We start from the raw sequence: 21,976 nt of genomic DNA on the forward strand, positions 1-21,976 counted from the left end.
GAAAACCGACGTTTAAAGCTCACTCCTGCTGGAGTGCTGGCTCACCACTTTCTCTTTAATCGGGAGCGCGACCTTCAAGAGGATATCATTAGGGAGGAGTGGGGGGGGCATGGTTGTTGCCATGGAGACACCGTGGGGGGCAGGGGTCTTGCGCCGCTCCTCGGCACGTAACCTCGGAATGGGAAAGGGGGGGGGCTCACGTTCTCCTGCGGGGTCGGGTGACATAAATCGGGGGGGGGGGGGGGGGTCTCCATCACGTGGTCCTAGGAGTGGGGGGTCCCTTCTTGTCAGGTGCTCCCAGGGGTTGATGGGGAAGGAACGGGTGGGGGGGGTGCGCCACGTTTCAGTTTTCAGTTTCATTATTAGGTGTAGCCCTGTGAGCCATGCGGCTCTTGACTAGGGTGCAACCGCAACAAACAAAAACATGAACCAAGAACATCGTAAAGTGACTACGCGCAAGAGAAAAATCCAGGAAAAAACAACAAAATCTTCCAGAAAAAGCACCGCATTTCAACGCTGTGTGCAAAAATTCCAGTGGGATGCAAGTCAAACAATAACAACCATAAGACAATTTAGATTAAAGTTATCAGGCTAACTCTGTACTACAAAAAACACACATGGTTTAAAACTTTCGTGACTGCATGGATTAATCTTCTTGGTTCTTTCGGTAAAGTCACGTAGAAGGGAAGTAATAAAATAATAAAAATAAAACATAATAAAATAATTCTCACGACGTTTCGGCCACAACGCAAGCAGCCGTCCTCAGGTGAAGACCAGGTCTGTCGGGGAGACAGCGCTGTCTCCCCGACAGACCTGGTCTTCACCTGAGGCCGAAACGTCGTGAGAATTATTTTATTATGTTTTATTTTTTATTATTTTATTACTTCCCTTCTACGTGACTTTACCGAAAGAACCAAGAAGTTGAAACACACATGGCTAAACCAAACGTTTTCGAAAACACCAAAATAAAGCGATAAAAGCAATGCAATAGTGATCACAGGAACTGTGATTCAAATGTAACAATAAAAGATATACATAACATGTACAACCAAACTTTGCAGCCATAGCTGGCAGCATGAGTCACTCCATAACAGCAGGAGTATCAGTAGGAGTATCAAACATTTTCAATGCAAATTTAAAGATCAGCGCACTATAACACAAACTCAAGATCATACGTTGCAGAGGTCATCCGGAGCGCTACATTTGATTTCAGGCCACTTTGAATATCAGTGGCAACTTGGGGTGTACAGCTCCTCTAGAGCAGTTTTAAGTGAAGATCTAACAGGTAAGAGATCCAAGTTGCAGTTTATTGGCGATAGCATTACAGCCCCTGGGGGCATCAATAGCAAAGGCCCTTCCTCCAGTATTTATACGGCAATAAAGAATGTGAAGCCACGTGACCCCGAAGTGGGGAGTTTTGGGAGGGGGGGGGGTCCTTAGCACGTCACGTGACCCCTGGGGCAAGTAGGGGGGTGGGGGGGCTCTTCTTATCACGTGCTACCCGTGGGTGTGGGGGGGTATGGCGAGGGGGTGGGGGCGGGTGTATTTGCGTCGCACGTAAACCCCGGGGGTTCGTCGTGGGGGGAGGGGGGAGATCTATGTCACGTGGTCCCCAGGGTGGATGGGTGCGGAAGTGAGGGGAGGGGGAGTGGGGAAGGAGTTTGATTGGAGAAGTGAGGGGAGGGGTAGTGGGGGATGGGGTATGTGTGGAGGAGTGAGGGGAGGGGTAGCGGGGGATGGGGTATGTGTGGAGGAGTGAGGGGAGGGGTAGTGGGGGATGGGGTATGTGTGGAGGAGTGAGGGGAGGGGTAGTGGGGGATGGGGTATGTGTGGAGGAGTGAGGGGAGGGGTAGCGGGGGGTGGGGTATGTGTGGAGGAGTGAGGGGAGGGGTAGTGGGGGGTGGGGTATGTGTGGAGGAGTGAGGGGAGGGGTAGTGGGGGATGGGGGATGTGTTCAGGAGTGAGCCAGTGAGGGGATAGTGCATGGGTAGGAGGTGTGAGGGGGAGTGAGGGGAGGGTGCATGAGTGGGGGGTGTGAGGAGGAGTGGGTGGAGGGTGCATGGGTTGGGGAGTGAGGGGGGGTGAGGGGAGGGTGCATGGGTGGGGGGTGTGAGGGGGAGTGGGGGGAGGGTGCATGGGTGGGGGGAGTGAGGGGAGGGTGCATGGGTGGGGGGTGTGAGGGGGGGTGGGTGGAGGGTGCATGGGTGGGGGTGTGAGGGGAGGGTGAGGGGAGGGTACATGGGTGGGGGGAGTGAGGGGAGGGTGCATGGGTGGGGGTGTGAGGGGGGGTGGGTGGGGGGTGTGAGGGGAGGGTGAGGGGAGGGTGCATGGGTGGGGGGTGTGAGGAGGAGTGGGTGGAGGGTGCATGGGTTGGGGAGTGAGGGGGGGTGAGGGGAGGGTGCATGGGTGGGGGGTGTGAGGGGGAGTGGGGGGAGGGTGCATGGGTGGGGGGTGTGAGGGGGAGTGAGGGGAGGGTACATGGGTGGGGGGAGTGAGGGGAGGGTGCATGGGTGGGGGGTGTGAGGGGTAGTGAGGGGAGGGTGCATGGGTGGGGGGTGTGAGGGGGAGTGAGGGAGAGTGAGGGGAGGGTGAATGGGTGGGGGGTGTGAGGGGGAGTGAGGGGGAGTGAGGGGGGGTGAATGGGTGGGGGGTGTGAGGGGGAGTGAGGGGGAGTGAGGGGGGGTGAATGGGTGGGGGGTGTGAGGGGGTGTGAGGGGAGGGTGCATGGGTGGGGGGTGTGAGGGGGAGTGAGGGGAGGGTGCATGGGTGGGGGGTGTGAGGGGGAGTGAGGGGATGGTGCATGGGTGGGGATGTGAGGGGGGGTGAGGGGGGGTGCATGGGTGGGAGGTGTGAGGGGAGGGTGCATGGGTGGGGGTGTGAGGGGGGGTGGGTGGAGGGTGCATGGGTGGGGGTGTGAGGGGAGGGGAGGGTGCATGGGTGGGGGGTGTGAGGAGGAGTGGGTGGAGGGTGCATGGGTGGGGGTGTGAGGGGGGGTGAGGGGAGGGTGCATGGGCGGGGGGTGTGAGGGGGAGTGGGGGGAGGGTGCATGGGTGGGGGGTGTGAGGGGGAGTGAGGGGAGGGTACATGGGTGGGGGGAGTGAGGGGAGGGTGCATGGGTGGGGGGTGTGAGGGGTAGTGAGGGGAGGGTACATGGGTGGGGGGAGTGAGGGGAGGGTGCATGGGTGGGGGGTGTGAGGGGTAGTGAGGGGAGGGTGCATGGGTGGGGGGTGTGAGGGGGAGTGAGGGAGAGTGAGGGGAGGGTGAATGGGTGGGGGGTGTGAGGGGGAGTGAGGGGGAGTGAGGGGGGGTGAATGGGTGGGGGGTGTGAGGGGGAGTGAGGGGGAGTGAGGGGGGTGCATGGGTGGGGGGTGTGAGGGGGTGTGAGGGGAGGGTGCATGGGTGGGGGGTGTGAGGGGGAGTGAGGGGAGGGTGCATGGGTGGGGGGTGTGAGGGGGAGTGAGGGGAGGGTGCATGGGTGGGGATGTGAGGGGGGGTGAGGGGGGGTGCATGGGTGGGAGGTGTGAGGGGAGGGTGCATGGGTGGGGGTGTGAGGGGGGGTGGGTGGAGGGTGCATGGGTGGGGGTGTGAGGGGAGGGGAGGGTGCATGGGTGGGGGGTGTGAGGAGGAGTGGGTGGAGGGTGCATGGGTGGGGGTGTGAGGGGGGGTGAGGGGAGGGTGCATGGGCGGGGGGTGTGAGGGGGAGTGGGGGGAGGGTGCATGGGTGGGGGGTGTGAGGGGGAGTGAGGGGAGGGTACATGGGTGGGGGGAGTGAGGGGAGGGTGCATGGGTGGGGGGTGTGAGGGGGGGTGGGGGGAGGGTGCATGGGTAGGGGGTGTGAGGGGGAGTGAGGGGGGGTGCATGGGTGGGGGGTGTGAGGGGTAGTGGGGGGAGGGTGCATGGGTGGGGGAGTGAGGGGGGGTGAGGGGGATGATGCATGGGTAGAGGGGGGGGGGCTCATCACGTGACCAGTCTCTCTCCCCGCGTCATCATCATTATCCTCGTCTCCTCGCCATGGCGGACCCGGGCAAGACGGGCTCGGGCATGTTCAGCAAGCACGCCAAGAAGCGGATCACGCGCGCCCAGGAGAAGGTGAGAGACGAGACGGTGCCACCCGGGCAGGCTGCACGCAACCTGCAGTGTCAGCAAGGGGCGGGCCTTCCTCGCTATAGCCGCCTCTCCGTTCGTTCGCGTGATGTCGTGGATGTTTGCAATGTATTTCCCCTCCCGTTAACTCGCATTGCCGTGGTGACGAGCGCCGTCATCGAAGGGAATCTCCGTAGTTTTTATGTGAGGGGGGGGGGGCTTCATTCGGTGTGTAGTTCCTCCTGTCCGCTAACCCAGGGGAGGGTTGCGTGTGGCCTGCGAGCCGTTGCCATGGCCGCAGTTAGCGATGCGTGACCCCCAGAGGTCAGCAGAGGTCACTTGGGGTCAGGGTCGGGGTCAGTGATGGCACCAGCGGAATTGTGTTGTGTAGTTGGGTAAATTCAGGGGCTGGGCTGCTTAAGATGTAATGATCCACATTGCGAGGATAACCCCGTTTACACGAAGAGCAAATGTCGCACTGTTACGATTAGCGATTTTGAATATATCGATATTTCGTGTAAATGTATTGCAACGTATGTAATAAATATATAAAAATCAGTACAGCTTAAAAGAAAAGCCTCTATTCAATAACGCTGCCTGAAGGAAAAAAATTGGTACATTTCTGACCGCTCTTTGTGCTGTGAAGAAGGGCCATTGCCTGAAACGTCGCTTATTATGTAGCTTTTCTTTTGTAGCCCACTTATTGACGAATGCGTTGAGATATTTTGTTTGTTATTTATGCTTGTGCATCACTGGCAATGCAGCAGCAGAATCGCCAAAGAATGTATAAAAGTATAGAATAAAGGTAAAATAAATGCACAGAACCATAATAATAGGTTAAATTATTAAATATAATAGGACACATTTGTAAGAATGTAATAATAGGTTAAATGGGTAGCCGTAGAATATTGTTATTCTATCAACTTGCTCCAGTTTACAATGGAACGTCTGTCTTATCACACGGACATGACCCACTCATACTCACCATCTCCGTTATCTTACATGTACACCGACTACACAAATGTGTTTGCATGTTTGTTGACGTCTTTCTCCGGTTGTGCCCTTGGAGTGTGGCCGTTCATATCTTCGTTTAATAAAATATTCCTTTGGTTAGCAAAATAATAATCGCTGAGACCACCAAATTCACAAGCCACATCTAAAACGCACATTCAGTGCTGCAGCAGCAAATACTACGGAGTGTGGACACAATACCAAAATAGATCAGCATTGGTTTGGATTAACACGTAGGCTTTCGCGACCAATATCCATAATACAGGGTTTTTTGTTGTTGGGTTAGATCGCGTTAATATATAAAATGTGTCGTTAAATCTGCCACCACCTGACATAAAATCTGGCTATCCGCCTGATGATACTAGTTGTCATTACTGGCGAAATGTTGTACTCCGATTGTAAATGCTGTGGATTTGCTCTCCGACACACCGGTGTGCTGCACTAGTAACGAATTAGCATGTTTTGTTTACGTGACAAACCTTACTAATAGGCTGTGTCGGGTGGTGGCTGGTTTAACGACGCATTTATATTAACGCGATCTAACCAAAAAAACCTGTGTTATGGAGATCGGCATTGCTCTGCGCCTATCCAAAAGTTGTCTCTGTCTCGCTGCTGACAGGCAAGAGGATCACAATGCAGTTCCCCATGCCCTGCGAATATTTTTTTTCCATAATGCACAAAAGCTTGAATGATTTTTTCATATCTGTAAGTGTCTTATTTGAAACTTATGGCTGTCCAGCCTCCACTATAATTCTGTTGCGATGAAATGTGCTCATAATTTACAGATTTGACTATTGCTCCGCACGCTATTCAATTTACATCTTTGGCAGTGCGATTTAAATATTTTTTAATTTTTTAAGGGACTTCGAAACAAACCCCCTTCATTATATGTCGGCCACAGTATATCCACTGACAATCCGAGGATACGGTATTTGCTATTTATTGGCATTAAAAAAATGTGAATATTCTCTTATGTGCAAATAATACAATTCTGTACTTCTCGCAGGTTCTACAAAAGCTGGGTAAAGCTGATGAAACAGTAGACCAGCAGTTTGAAGAACAAGTTCAGAAATTCAACAAACAGTATGTATGTACTGCATGCAGCCCAGGCGCACGATTGATGATACCAGAAGGTTGATATCCTTAGGAGGATTAAATATGTACACGGGGGTCTGTTTCATCTCCAGATTAATGTTTCTAGACTGCTATGAATTTCTGAGTGTTATTCACGGAGGACGCTTGCCTGTAAGAGCATGTATATAATAGGGCGCACCCTCTTGATGAGACTCGGATAAGTCAACGCTGCTTGAGAGTTTTACTTACAAACACTGCTGAAAGACATGGGACCAAAAGGCTAATTGGTTGATGAATTTCATGTTATTATTTTAACTGGTCGGTGTGGTTAGTAGGCCTATTTTAATACATGCACCACATTCAGGGACACATTTTTTTCTTAATATTTTTTTACAACGAGCACTGCCCGCGCTCTTGCATGGGATGCACTGCCTGGGTAAGAGGATGGGTGTGGGAGGCTTACGTCATTGCGACGCACGAACCCCGCTTAACGATGTGGGATGCGGGTTACGTCATCACGCAGATGTTCGCAGTGACGTCACCATCATGCACTAGCACACCCGTGCCCCAGGCAGCCAGCCAGCCAGCAAAACCCTTCTTTCAAATATTATTTGATTTCTAGCTCTGTTTAAATCCATTGCCAGATGAAGGCCTCCTCACACCTTATCCGTCGTGGGGGTTATTTCACAGTACAGTAAAACCTTGGATTGCGAGCATAATTCGTTCTGGAAACGTGTTTGTAATCCAAAGCACTCGTATATCAAAGCACTCGTATATCAGTTGTGATCACGTGACGCTCGGCAGACAAAGCGAATTCACGTACTACTCGTGTTGCAAGACCTCGCTCGTTTATCAAATTAATATTTATTTAAACATGTTGCTCGTCTTGCAAAACACTCGCAGACCAAGTTACTCGCAATCCAAGGTTTTACTGTACTTCACCACGTTGGTCACTGCAGGTTTGTGGAGTGTGGGTATTCAGGACCAGTTCAGATATCACTCAGCCTTGACCAGAAATTACAAGTTGCCGGGATCTTGGCGCAGTGCATTTTCAAACTATTGGTAACAAATGAGTAAATGTACCTACTTTTAGACCAATTATTTCACATCATATACAAGTTGCTCTTTGAGTAATTATTCACCAGATAGTTGATGTTTTATCATGATTATCCCTGAATATGTTCTAAGTGCTGACTAATATGATGCTGCACTGGCAGATTAGCTTGGCCAGTAAGGGCTACAGCAGCAGCATCAGCACATTTGTTGTTGTGACATCATGCCTGTCACCCTGACAATGAATCAAACATTGATTTTAGAGCTTTCGAAAGCATCACTAATAACTCAGTCTTCCATCATTAAAAAGCCGAGCCAATTCATCATCTGTCTCCACAGCCATTCTCCAATAACTTGGCCTATTATAGGTGAGCGGAAGTGACTGTGCAGCTCGTAGGGCAAATGTCTGTGTGAGAGCGCTGAGGCAGCAGAATCTAAAATTGTGGGTTCGCGTCCTCGTCAGCTGCCAAATATTGATTCACGTTCTCAAGTGCGAGTGAATTAACAATAATGGGGAATCGTGAAATCACCTTACGCATTGTTGCATTTACTTACGTATAGCTTGGCCCAGCAGTAAGAGTGGTGGTGTCCGTCTGTAATTGAGAGTTGTGGAGGCAAAGGCTATATCAACGATGTATCATATAGATTGGTGAAACTCAGAAACTTGCCGATGTGCAAGTTGGCCAGGAGGTGGCAGTGGAGCAAGTGGGCTCAGGAACCTGCCTGTGCATGGAGCTCTGAGTGTTATCCCTTTGCATGCGGGGTGCATTTTTCTCCGGGTACTCCCATCTTTTTCCCACATGCAAAATATTAAAATAATTTATCAAACATCCCAATGCAGGACCTTCTTGAAAAAGCGTTGAGTCTCAGAGAGGCTTTCCTGATTAAATTATATAACAATTATAATATTGAGTTTGTATATAGCAATGTCATTTATGCAACTATTTCACACAAAGGAGACGCATATATAACGATATGTTCAGCCAATTAAGGAGTGGTTGTACATGTTGGAGGAAACTGTAGCACCCAGAGAAAACCCACACAGGCGAGGGTAAAACACTCGATCCCATACAGACAGAACAGGTGGAGTCTAAATTTGCTGTACTAGCTTTTTTTCTGGTGAGACAGGGTTACGGCACCTCGACGGCAATGGGAAGGGAGATTCACAACATTTGTGCGGTCCACCAACCCTCCTTGATGCCTCCACAGTGCTGGATTACACACGTGTGTAGTCAACGCTGCCTGGCTATAAATGAACTCATTAGTTATAAACGCGGTTTATCGATTAAACCTTGATTTGAAAGGTTCATAATGTGGCCTTACCATGAAAAATTGCAGTCAGGCGTTCCTGGACAAATGACTTGACGGTACAATTACATTTACCCATGTACTTGAAAATTGGTGTTTTGTTTACAGATATATGAGTGGTGCTTTGGAAAGATAATTTTCATGTTGTATTGGTTCATTTGGAAACATGAATAATGCTGATAAATATCGAACACTTTTTGTATTATTATTGTCAAATATGTATTCATCTTTCGTGCAATGAGATATATTTTGTTGCTTTCACATGTGATTGCTGAATATGGAATTTAATCTGTGTTATTCAAACGTCGGTTTTGCTCGTTATAGAATGAAGGAAGCCAGCTGCAAAAGGAACTACGGGGCTACCTCGATGCTGTAAAAGGTAAAAATAAAATTACATTATATGTTGGGGGTGGGGGGATATCATAGATCCTATTATCTGTAGGAGTATTATTTGACTTCTCCACAAACACAGTTGTGAATAATAATATAAATGTACCAATGACCTCTTCTTATCTCTCAAAAAAATCATGGATAATGGGCAGGGCATTTCACAATACAGCAAACCCTTCCCTCGCATGTTTAGCTATCACGTTTTTGCAGTTTCTCACCAAATGTATCCAGGTAAAGTTCACTGATAGCGCCCCTGTGCCTCGACCAGTCGTGGTTGACCGCGTGATTCCTACATGCATCGTAACTGTGCTGCTCGCGATGTTGCTGCCATAGCAAAACACGCGGCGCCATCTTGTCTCCATCGCTGGTCCCAGTTCATGTGTTCCCAGCCTCCAGTGAGGTCGTGGAATTTAGCCACACGAGCTTTCTTCATTTATCTTATGAGTTATATTTAACACTAGAAAATATTAATCATATTTAACGTAAAAATTACTTCCTGTTTCATGTTCGGGTTAATGTAAAGTAAGATAACAAAAGTAGGGGTGGCGTTTTTTCCGTATTGTTGTCCCATTTGCCTTTGAGTATACAGATTGTGGATTTGTTGATTGCAGCTATTGTCAAACCCCCGCGATGGGTAAGGGTTTACTGTATACGCTGGTTAAAAATGTGGATAATCGCGGATAATAGAAAAATAGGCACACGAATAAAAATATCAACCCTCGATAATTTTGGTCCCATGGATAATATAGCCACAAGTAAAAGGAGTTATTTATTATCACTTGAGCGGGTGCTGCTGTGCTTAGAGTGATACATAATTGTTTAACAAGCCTGATTGCTGATGAGACTGAGAAAGTCGAAACCAATCCAGAGTGTGCTTTCTTAAACAAATGCTGCTGGATACTATTGGTCTTGAAAGCCGATGTACTAAAATATTGTATTACATATGTGGAAAAACAGACCGGACTTCTGCTTATACTTATTTTCATCTATAATGAGAAGGTTGTGAGTTCAAATTTTGAGTTGGGGATCTATTCAGCCTAACATCAATCCAGGTCAACACAATAAGTACCCCAATGAGTTGTAATATTTCGTGAGAAAATAACATACCCGATATTTTAACACGCATTATGTTTAGAAAGTCTTTTCTAATTAAAAGTGGTTAATTTAAGCGCCCGTTAAGTTAAACAACATTGAAGTTGTAGGTCATTTTGATTGCTAGGAGATGGGTTTTGCTTAACAAACAGGATATTAACAATTGACGACCAGAGACTCCTATAAGTCTTCGCTATAGCGTATGTGTCGCGACATTTATTGTTGTGTGTTAACATTTTATTCCGAGGTTATGTACGACTCCCATGACCCAGTGGAATTATATTTAACATGACAGTAAACGCTACAGTTTTTTCCAACTCTGCTTTTAAAATAGCATCAAGATCTTAATTCAGCTTAGAGCTTAAGTAGCTCAAACTGTAAAGTGGAGGAGCGCTGGTCACTACACTATCTCTTAATTTCTTCAAGACGCTGTGATATTTAAATTTAGAGGAATAGACAAATCCTCATGCTTGCATTTGCTACGAACACCAGCTCTTCTGTTTGGCCTTTAAATCTCCAATGGCATAGGTCAATGCACCAGACTGTCACCGTCAATCATCGTGATGCAGTTTGTCATCTCTGACATAAGCCCCGCTAATTAATCAGCCCAAGTGTATTCCAAAGCTAGTGTTTTTCCTTGCACGATACTTATGTTGGTACACAGCATTGCACATTCATGATGAAGGGTGAAGCTCAAGGGTCAAGGTCACGAGGTCATCATGGCTGGTGTCATTGATGTGACCATACCTCACCATCCCTTCATTCACTCTGCTAGATTACCATGTAGATGCTCACCCCGAGCCCTCATTACTTTGATAGTGGCATTGTCTTTGAGCTGTACGCCTTTTGGCGTCCTCTGGTCTAGCAGCAATTGAGACGAGGCTCAAAAGAAAGCCGTCTCTGGTGTGCACCAATCAGTTTCAAGGACAATGCATATGTAGTGACATAAGAAGGGAGGGGCTGCTGGGGGCTCTGGGACCCTGGGAGGGCCAGGCGCTTAAGCCTCTTGGCGCCAGGCGTGGGTTCCCAGGCGGGTCAGACGCTTAAGCCTCTTGGCGTCAGGCGTTGGGTTCCCGGGTGGCCCAGGCGCTTAAGCCTTGGCGCCGCCAAAGGGGGGGGCTGTGTGTGCTCTGTGGGAGATCTGGGGGCGCACACGGCCCCACCCCTCGTTGAGGACTAGTTATAAAAGCGGAGCTCCCTGGACGATCTAGGCGAGTCGTAGCTCAAGACCCAAGACCCAAGACCAGCCATCTGAGGACCCTGGGACGATGTGAGAGCCAGTGGTGGGACTCTGGAACTCCCGACTCTACGACCTTGTGAGGGCGAGTTCCAGAGCGTAGCCAGAGTAGAGTATCTAGGCTGTGTACCTAGGCTGTGTACCTAGGCTGTAACAGAGGATCAGGACTGTTGGAGTGTTGTATTGTAATAAAGAAGTTACCTCTACAAGTGTCTCCGGAACCCATTACATTTGGCGTCAGAAGTGGCAATGGAGACAAGAAGTAAGCCACGTACCTTCAGTCCTGATGGCGATGTCGAGGAGCAAGCGGCGACGGGGCAGCCAACTCGGGCCGACAACGACGCCGCACCGCCGGCTGAGCAGCCGTCCACCACACCTGCTGATCCTCCTCCAGCGTCAGGAGCAGCAATGGAGGAAACGCTGCTTCGCCTCACTGAGCTGCTCCACGCCACCGTCTCCATCCTGGACGACATGCGTCGCTCACAGGCGGAGACAGGAGGGAGAGAGGGGGCGCAGCGGCCGCGCCATCCCGCCGCAGCCGTTCCCGGCACAAATACATCCGGGTGTGTCATCACTTCTGCCGGGGGAGCAATGACCGCTGGGAGCAACGTGACTTCTGGGCTCAGCGCTTTCCAACCTAGCAACGCCGCGTCATCAGCGCTGCGTCCCTCACCGCCGGGTGACAGCTGTTTGCAACCTAGCAACGCCGCGTCATCAGCGCTGCGACCTTCACTGCTGGACGACAGCTGGCTTCAACCTAGCATACCGCGTTATCAGCGCTGCGACCGGACAGTGAGGGCGCCATTCTTACTGTAACCGGCGCCGGGGCCGGCACATCGACCGACACGCTGGTCGCCGCCTTTGCTGCTCTGGCCAAAGGTTGGAGGTCGGGAGACCAGGCCCCTGACACTTCGTCCATTTACGCGCTCCGGATTAATGATTTTTTTTGTTGACATTTTCTTCGTTGTCGTCGGGGAGTCGTGACTGTTGTTGGGTAAACTGTGTAGAGCTTCGCTCGTGAGTGTTGTCAATGTGTGTGCGAAACTTTGCTTGTGATTGTTAACAATGTATGGTTTGTATTGCGCTTTGTTCGTGATTGGTAATGTATAGCTTGTGCTGTCATTGTTAACGATGTATATACTGTATGGGGCATTCATCTTGAGATGGTGACATGCTGCCAAGGATTTGGAATTGTCATGCTGGCTCTCAAATATCTTGGGGTGCAGATCCTGACCAGGATGGCCCAGCGTGTGTTGCGTGTCTAACACGAGAGTTGTGGTCCCGTCATGTTACGGCTGACGGCTTGACCTGACAGCCCAGAGATAGAGATACTCCGTGGCATGTCTAGCCTAGTGGGCTGTGCGCTCACATGGCTCGGAGAGTGTGGTCCCGTCATGGAATCGCTGACGGCTTGACCTGACGGCCCGGAGGTTGAGACCCTCCATGGTGCGTCTGGAGCAGTAGGCTCTCCCTGACGGCCCGGAGATTGAAACACTCCGAGGCGCGTTGAAACAGTGGGCTGGAGATTCGTGGTGTTCAGGTGTAGTTGTCCCGTTACGTTGGGACTGTATCCCTCAGTTGTTAGGGTGCATGTTGTGCAGGGAGTGAACGATGGGTCGTCTCAGCTCGGTCGGTACAGCTATATGCTGCGATGCGAGTCTTGGAGAGAGATTGGGTCTCAGCTCGGTCGGTACAGCTATATGCTGCGATGCGAGTCTTGGAGAGAGATTGGGTCTCAGCTCGGTCGGTACAGCTATATGCTGCGATGCGAGTCTTGGAGAGAGATTGGGTCTCAGCTCGGTCGGTACAGCTATATGCTGCGATGCGAGTCTTGGAGAGAGATTGGGTCGTCTCAGCTCGGTCGGTACAGCTATATGCTGCGATGCGAGTCTTGGAGAGAGACTGGGTTGAAGTTCCCCCGATATGGTCGACGCGTGCTACTGGTTGTGACGCCGCGTCGGAAAGGCGGTGTGGTGGTAACACGGAAACTCCCCCCGGATTTGGCCGACGTGCGGGGTTTTAGGATGGAGACGCCACGTTGGAAAGGCGGGGGGTGCTAACGGTTGACATGTAATGTCGGTGGTGGTCCTCATTGAGGGCTGCTGGGACGCAAGCACGGGATGCCTTGGAGATGCGGTTCGCACGTGCAGCCACCATTTCTGGGCAGGAGCAGGCAGATTTATTTTGTTTGTGTCATGTAAATTTTATATATATATTTTAAAATGTAGATACTGGAGCAGCCCTGAAGTGCGACTTCTCGACCCGGGACGTAGACAGACGTCCAGATTAGTGTGTGTAGAGGGATGCTCGACATGTTGGTCTTCGCCTCCTCTCCACCTGACGGATGGGAGGCTGGCAGGGTGGTGTGGAACCCTGCCATCCATGCGGTGGTTGTGCATCCAACGCGTCGGAATTTGTATATTTGTTGTTGTTAATTCCCCGTTTTCTATGCGGATCCCGAGGAGGGCTAGGTGTGCCGCGGGTCGTTTGTTCACGTGTCATTGCTTCACCTTTTTGTTGATTGATGCTTGTATATAGTGTAAAGTTGTACAGGTTGGTTATGGTATTTATGGTTGCTTTCTTGTTCTCTTTTTCTTTTCCTGTTGAGGCTCGCGTATTTTTTTTCTCTCTCTCCCTTTCGTTAATTTAAACTTTCTAATTATTGACAGCCGGGACGGCTGGAGGCTACATAGAGGAGGGTAATGTAGTGACATAAGAAGGGAGGGGCTGCTGGGGGCTCTGGGACCCTGGGAGGGCCAGGCGCTTAAGCCTCTTGGTGCCAGGCGTGGGTTCCCAGGCGGGTCAGACGCTTAAGCCTTTTGGCGTCAGGCGTTGGATTCCCGGGTGGCCCAGGCGCTTAAGCCTTGGCGCCGCCAAAGGGGGGGAGCGCTCTGTGTGCTCTGTGGGAGATCTGGGGGCGCACACGGCCCCACCCCTCGTTGGGGACTAGTTATAAAAGCGGAGCTCCCTGGACGATCTAGGTGAGTCGTAGCTCAAGACCCAAGACCCAAGACCAGCCATCGGAGGACCCTGGGACGCTGTGAGAGCCAGTGGTGGGACTCTGGAACTCCCGACTCTACGACCTTGTGAGGGCGAGTTCCAGAGCGTAGCCAGAGTAGAGTATCTAGGCTGTGTACCTAGGCTGTGTACCTAGGCTGTAACAGAGGATCAGGACTGTTGGAGTGTTGTATTGTAATAAAGAAGTTACCTCTACATGTGTCTCCGGAACCCATTACACATATATTATCAGCGTGTGTTTTTTGTTTGCATTTTGACCACAAGTATTTTGGTTAATGCAGACATGATTCCTTGTAAAAAGGTTTTAGTTTTGTTACCAGAAAAAGAGGAAAAACACTTATTCCCATAGCTATCCCACAATGTTTTAACGTAAGTAATTTGGTATAACTTTCTGTATTTCGAGTTATCTAGATTCATGATAATGCTCACTTAAAATTGCGTTGTTTTGCTTTACAACTGTCTGATATTTAGTAGGGTTGTACAGCACATTGTCCAGCGTGATGTCCGATGTTTCGCTTCACATACTGGGAGCCTCTTCACGAATAGTTCCTGAAGAGCAAGAAAACACGTGGAGCTGTTTTTATTCCTAGAGAGCCTCCCAGAACGTGGAACAAGGAGAGGGACATGCCAAACAGAACGCAGTGCTCCCCTAACACACGTCGGACATGCATTTTATCTTATATTTATGTAGCGCCTTTATTTGAGGCGCTTTACGAGGGTTATGAGTGGCACAATGAGGGTAGCTAACGGTGGTATGGTAAATAGGGGTGGGTATGGGGAGGGAGGTTAGTGGGTACAGGAATTACGAGGATACCTCGGGATGGAGGGAAGGATGGGCCAATGAGAAGAGGTTGTTCTTGAGGGAGGAGCGGAAACTAGACGGGGAGGGTGCTTGCCTGATGTGGAGGGGAAGTTTGTTCCGGTGAAAGGGGGCAAGTAAGGAAAAGGAGCAGAAACGGTATTATTCATAATCAACGTTTTTGGGTTTAGATCGCGTTATTTATAAATGTGTCGTAACCCTCCACCACCCGACACGGCCAATCAGTAAAAAAGTGTCACGTTGGCAAAAGACAAATAGTTCACTGCTTTAGCCCATCGGTGTGTTGAAGCGTGGCGAATTGCCCGATGATGCTGGATGCAATTACCAGCGAAACGTCGTACTCAAATTGTAAATGTTGTGGTTTCACGCTTCAACACACCGGTGGGCTAAAGCAGTGAACTATTTGTCTTTTTCTTCTTGGTTCTTTCGGTAAAGTCACGTAGAAGGGAAGTAATAAAATAATAAAAATAAAACATAATAAAACAATTCTCACGACGTTTCGGCCACAACGCAAGCAGCCATCCTCAGGCGAAGAATGAAACACCCCAAGCTTGGAGCGTATATTTAAGCTGGGTTAGAGGGGGGGGAGGTGGGAAGAAGAGCGCCTAAACAAAATAATTTGCATATCAAGAGGAATTCAGCATATGGAAAATGCGTAGGAGGTGGGCGGGGGGGGTTCCAAATCAATACTATGCCCGTGCATTATGCAGGATTAGCAGCATCAAAGGGGGGGGGGGAAGGGGGGGAGCATTAACAAAGGAAAGGAATGTTAATAGTATGTAGCTGTAGTTACTAAACAACCACGTAAAAAACTACAGTATAAACTGCATGACAAACTAAAGTATAAACTACATAGCATCATCAGTAAACTTACTATACTCTACAATAAGCTGAGTTACTAACAGTAAGTAATACATGAAAAAATTCTACGTTGTAAAAAATTATATAATATGCTTCCATCTAAACTTTATTCTCTTACATCACACGCGTCTATACCGTACTATATACTTCCATAGGCAAAACCAACATTAAATTACATACTGTATTGCTATAAACCACCCTATACCTTATACATTTTTAATATAACACTATGTATTATTCTACCCACCCTAATGTGTATCAAAATGGTTTATTACGTCCTTCCAGTGATTGCTAAGCCAGAATCCATCTTCTCGGTTAAAATTGTCTCTGTGTTTGTAAATGTGGATCGCCTCATGTACGAATCTCTCATGATAGCCAGATGGCTTGCAGAGAACCTCTGTCTTGGAGAAGTCAATGTCATGTGAGCCCACTGAGTTGTAACAGTGATCTGCCACGGCTGAGGTGTTTGTCCTACAGTGTTTCAGGTCAGCTTTATGTTCACGGATGCGGTCCGAGACATGTCGTTTGGTTTCCCCAATGTAACTGCTACCACAGAGGCAACTTAGTTTGTAGACACCAGGGTACTGTATGTCTGGAACCACATCTTTTACAGACGGTACCAGATCACGGATTTTATGTACTGTGTTGAATCGGACCTGGATCTTGTGTTTAATCAGGATTTTGGAGATCTTTTTTGTGACCCCAGCAATGTAGGGTAAGGTGATGGTCTTGAAAGGCTCCTCAACAGGATCCTTCTTGGTGGTTGGAGTGATGGCTTTGCGGATTGTGTAGTCGGAGTAACCATTAGCCTTAAGAGCTTGGCGTACGTGTTTGAGTTCACTGGAAATGTGTTCATGGTCGGAGATGCATTGGGCTCTATGATATAGAGTCTTGATGAGGGAATTCTTCTGGGATGGATGGTGGTGGGAATCCGGTTTTAGATAAGCATCCGTGTGGGTGGCTTTCCTGTAGACAGAGTGGCTCATTGAACCATCAGGTCTCCTTTTGATTAGGACATCCAAAAAGGTAGCTTGCCATCATTTTCGACTTCCATGGTGAATCTGATGGCTGGGTGTATGGCCACATGGCCGGCCTGCTCTAGACCAATTTCTCGACCATATCAATTCCATACACCCAGCCATCAGATTCACCATGGAAGTCGAAAATGATGGCAAGCTACCTTTTTGGATGTCCTAATCAAAAGGAGACCTGATGGTTCAATGAGCCACTCTGTCTACAGGAAAGCCACCCACACGGATGCTTATCTAAAACCGGATTCCCACCACCATCCATCCCAGAAGAATTCCCTCATCAAGACTCTATATCATAGAGCCCAATGCATCTCCGACCATGAACACATTTCCAGTGAACTCAAACACGTACGCCAAGCTCTTAAGGCTAATGGTTACTCCGACTACACAATCCGCAAAGCCATCACTCCAACCACCAAGAAGGATCCTGTTGAGGAGCCTTTCAAGACCATCACCTTACCCTACATTGCTGGGGTCACAAAAAAGATCTCCAAAATCCTGATTAAACACAAGATCCAGGTCCGATTCAACACAGTACATAAAATCCGTGATCTGGTACCGTCTGTAAAAGATGTGGTTCCAGACATACAGTACCCTGGTGTCTACAAACTAAGTTGCCTCTGTGGTAGCAGTTACATTGGGGAAACCAAACGACATGTCTCGGACCGCATCCGTGAACATAAAGCTGACCTGAAACACTGTAGGACAAACACCTCAGCCGTGGCAGATCACTGTTACAACTCAGTGGGCTCACATGACATTGACTTCTCCAAGACAGAGGTTCTCTGCAAGCCATCTGGCTATCATGAGAGATTCGTACATGAGGCGATCCACATTTACAAACACAGAGACAATTTTAACCGAGAAGATGGATTCTGGCTTAGCAATCACTGGAAGGACGTAATAAACCATTTTGATACACATTAGGGTGGGTAGAATAATACATAGTGTTATATTAAAAATGTATAAGGTATAGGGTGGTTTATAGCAATACAGTATGTAATTTAATGTTGGTTTTGCCTATGGAAGTATATAGTACGGTATAGACGCGTGTGATGTAAGAGAATAAAGTTTAGATGGAAGCATATTATATAATTTTTTACAACGTAGAATTTTTTCATGTATTACTTACTGTTAGTAACTCAGCTTATTGTAGAGTATAGTAAGTTTACTGATGATGCTATGTAGTTTATACTTTAGTTTGTCATGCAGTTTATACTGTAGTTTTTTACGTGGTTGTTTAGTAACTACAGCTACATACTATTAACATTCCTTTCCTTTGTTAATGCTCCCCCCCTTCCCCCCCCCCCTTTGATGCTGCTAATCCTGCATAATGCACGGGCATAGTATTGATTTGGAACCCCCCCCGCCCACCTCCTACGCATTTTCCATATGCTGAATTCCTCTTGATATGCAAATTATTTTGTTTAGGCGCTCTTCTTCCCACCTCCCCCCCCTCTAACCCAGCTTAAATATACGCTCCAAGCTTGGGGTGTTTCATTCTTCGCCTGAGGATGGCTGCTTGCGTTGTGGCCGAAACGTCGTGAGAATTGTTTTATTATGTTTTATTTTTATTATTTTATTACTTCCCTTCTACGTGACTTTACCGAAAGAACCAAGAAGATGAATCCCTGCAGTCACGAAAGCTTTAAATCGAAATTTATTTGTCTTTTGTCAACGTGACACTTTTTTACTGATTGGCCATGTCGGGTGGTGGAGGGTTACGACACATTTATAAATAACGCGATCTAAACCCAAAAACGTTGATTATGAATAATATTGGTCGCGAAAGCCTACGTGTTAAAAAGAAACGGTATTGTGCACAATGAGAGGGGGCAACGGTTAGGAGTATGAGAGATTGTTATCCGTCTTAACAGTTGTACAGACTTGGCTTGACTCTCACCGTAACTTGATTTTCTTTAGAAATGCACGACTCGTCTAAGAAAATGAACGAAGCTCTCCTCGATATGTATGAGCCTGATTGGTATGGAAAAGAAGATGTCAAAGACATTTCACAGGTAAGCATTGATCATACACTTGATAGAATTGCCACCAGAAGAAATTATAATGAAAAAAATTACAGCCGTGTCGAACTGTCACAGCGTCTCCCTGCTCAAACAACCAATTATGTGCTAAAAATAATCAAATATGTAAATTACAATGAAAACCCATTATAAGGGAATAATAATGCAGGCTGGAAAACCATACGTTTCAAACAACACGCAGAAATGTGGAAAAACCATCAGTATTTCACGAAGAAGTGCATTTTCATCCTCTTGCGATGGGTGGCCGAAAACAAAGAGAATCACAATGCACTTCTTAATGAAATGCTGGTTGTTTTATTTTATGCGCAAAGTTTTTGTGCTCTTTATACATTTCCGTGTTTCTTTTGAAAAATATCTGCTGCTCAAGCAAAGCAGTAAATGCTCGGTAAATTCATCTGTTGAAGGAAACTCTACATTCCCATGCCAGAGGCCAGTCTTTTCCACAGGATGACCACTGTTATAATACAATGATATTTGGATTAATGTCGCGCATAAATGCAAATGCATCTCAAGATGCTGTTCATAAAACAGTCGGCATATTTAAAGAGCATCTTAAACTTCCGAAAAGGTGGTGTATTTTATTGACCTTATGAGTTGATCCCCAAACATGATTTAAACTCGCAGTCTTTAAATTTTGAGACCAGCACGCTCACGTGGAGACGCTTCGAAATGAGTTCCACACAGTTGAAGAGAATGGGACCGTGATTGTGCCTGTCCATGCCTGTGTGATGCAGAACGGCGATGAGCTCTGGGGTGACTTCCACGAGAAGCTGGTAGACAATTCTCTACTGACCCTTGACACGTACCTCGGCCAGTTCCCCGATATCAAGGTAAAGAGAGATAATGACTGCAGCACATGTTGTACCCTGGTGTTTATTGCACAAATGTGGGAAGGACCATTAACTCATGTATTGATCTTCACAAAGACAAAGATCCCCCCCGTATAGCCTTAGACTGATGGGGCAAGTACTGTTAGCGAGTATCTATGAAGGCTGGCATGGCACACAAAGGGGTGGGTGGCTAGCATCACACCTGGCTGCCTTTGTTTCTCCAGTGTATGCATGTATGTATATTGAAGTTCTTTCGCACTGTACGTAGCCAAACATGTTAATCGGCGGTGGGCGCTGGCGATGTGTACACATCGCACCCAGGTACTCATTTGAGGTTGAGTTGACCTTGCTCAAACGCGTCGTACTGCCACCACCAGTGTCATCGTCCTGTCACGAACAGCAACAACAACAACAGCATTTCATGCAAGAGACTGTAGTTGCATTGCATGTGATGCCTTTTACCAAATCACCTGGAATGTGGCCCATGTTCTCAGATCTCTGAGCTAAGCAGCGTTGAGCCTAGATGGTGTTCGTATGGGTGGCTAGTGCAGACTTGGTTAGCGCAGACTTTATTTCTTGCAAAAATTATGTATTTGGTGTTTGAACATCTGAACACCTGTTTTTTTTTCCAGAAAGGGTCAAACCTATTCTTATTTTTCATACTTTGATACTGGCAAAAAGGTCCCATGATATGTATTACATCGTGTGACTGATACTCCTCTCTGTCCCACGACAGTCTCGCATTGCCAAACGTGGGCGCAAGCTGGTGGATTATGACAGCGCGAGGCACCATCTGGAGTCACTACAGAACGCAAAGAAGAGGGACGATATCAAAGTGGCCAAGGTATCTGGTTACAAACATCATCGTTAACGGCTTCACAACACTGTAGACTTTCACAGTGACTGAAGCGCTCACCTGCCTTGTTCTGCCCCTTATCAGCGTGAACACGGCTTCAAAGTTAGTCAAGTGTGATTTTTTTGTACAGTAAATAAGGTTGTTAATAGCGAATATAGGCAAATGTGGACAGTGGGTGAAAAGCGTATTTGTGGCTACATTTCCTGAGGTTACTCTTTTCTCTCTGCTTGTGTTATTGTCACTTTCCCATGCTGTTGTCGTTTCTATCCAACAGCCGGTGTTGCTGCTTGAAAAAGCTGCACCTCAGTGGTGCCATGGGAAGATCCAGGCCCATATCATTGCCCAGACAAACCTTCTCAAGAACCAGGTAACACATTGGTTCACCTGTCCACAACTCTCGTCATCGGTTCACCTGTGTACAACTCGCATAATTTTCCTGTTGATCTTATGGTGGCGTGGTGTATATAATGTCCCATGAGCATGGCTGTCGAGCGTGTTAGTAGTTTAGTAACTCCACCGGAGCCTCCGGGCAGGAGGGGGCAAGCGCCGGGCTATGAAGAAGTAGGAAATTGGACAGGGGGCCCTATTTCATTACTTGCAACAGGGCCCGTGCCAACCACTCCACACCGCTGTTACATGTAATGTTATATTAATATGGTACTCCAGTTGCTTTAACATAACACTTAGGAGTTTGACCTCCGGAATTGTTATTCTGCAATGTGGATCTTGTCCTGATGATGTTGTATACACAGTTTAAAGTTAAACGTTGTTATCTAAACTAGATAAATTTGGTTGTGAGAATTATACTCCAACTCACCGTTGAGTGAACTAAAGAAATACTAATCGTTAAACGCTTGTACATCACATGCCTATGTTGGGTGGTGGAGGGTCTTATTGACACAAATTTGATCAGATCATTATGTAGTGGCATAACCCAAAAAATATACTATGAACCAGTTGCTTTAGTTAGATTGTTGAATTACATTGTGGTAAATATTTTTTTTCTATATAAAGATTATTGAAATGTCCAATTACTTTAAGTGCTCTGCACATTGTCGTGATATTTTAGAGAGACCCTACCCACAAAACGGATAAGTACCTGGGCTGTGTGTTCAGGGCTGCCTAACAAGACATGATGCTTCATGAGTGAGATAAAAATACTTTAAAGTTATTTTAATTAGTGCTTTAGTGGCAGCATTGCAGTGGTGTGTTAAATAAGCACATATGTATGTACAGCACTTCACCAATTAGCTGCTGGATGAGGGCT

At 47.8% G+C, this 21,976-nt stretch overlaps 1 protein-coding gene across 1 annotated transcript in view; it reads left to right on the forward strand.

Annotated features, from left to right (window-relative positions):
- Nucleotides 1-3,963: 3,963 nt before the first annotated feature.
- The window catches only part of LOC144937231 (myc box-dependent-interacting protein 1-like), a 35,914-nt gene continuing 17,901 nt past the window's right edge, over nucleotides 3,964-21,976 (forward strand). The window contains exons 1-7 of the mRNA XM_078864610.1: nucleotides 3,964-4,089; nucleotides 6,101-6,181; nucleotides 8,854-8,908; nucleotides 18,902-18,996; nucleotides 19,758-19,853; nucleotides 20,590-20,697; nucleotides 20,984-21,076. Of these exons, the coding sequence (XP_078720736.1) occupies nucleotides 4,012-4,089; nucleotides 6,101-6,181; nucleotides 8,854-8,908; nucleotides 18,902-18,996; nucleotides 19,758-19,853; nucleotides 20,590-20,697; nucleotides 20,984-21,076 (606 nt within the window). The 5' untranslated portion in view covers nucleotides 3,964-4,011. The remainder of the gene's footprint in view (nucleotides 4,090-6,100; nucleotides 6,182-8,853; nucleotides 8,909-18,901; nucleotides 18,997-19,757; nucleotides 19,854-20,589; nucleotides 20,698-20,983; nucleotides 21,077-21,976) is intronic.

This window comes from Lampetra fluviatilis, chromosome 18 (genome assembly GCF_964198595.1).
Source record: "Lampetra fluviatilis chromosome 18, kcLamFluv1.1, whole genome shotgun sequence".
Classification (NCBI taxonomy): domain Eukaryota; kingdom Metazoa; phylum Chordata; class Hyperoartia; order Petromyzontiformes; family Petromyzontidae; genus Lampetra; species Lampetra fluviatilis.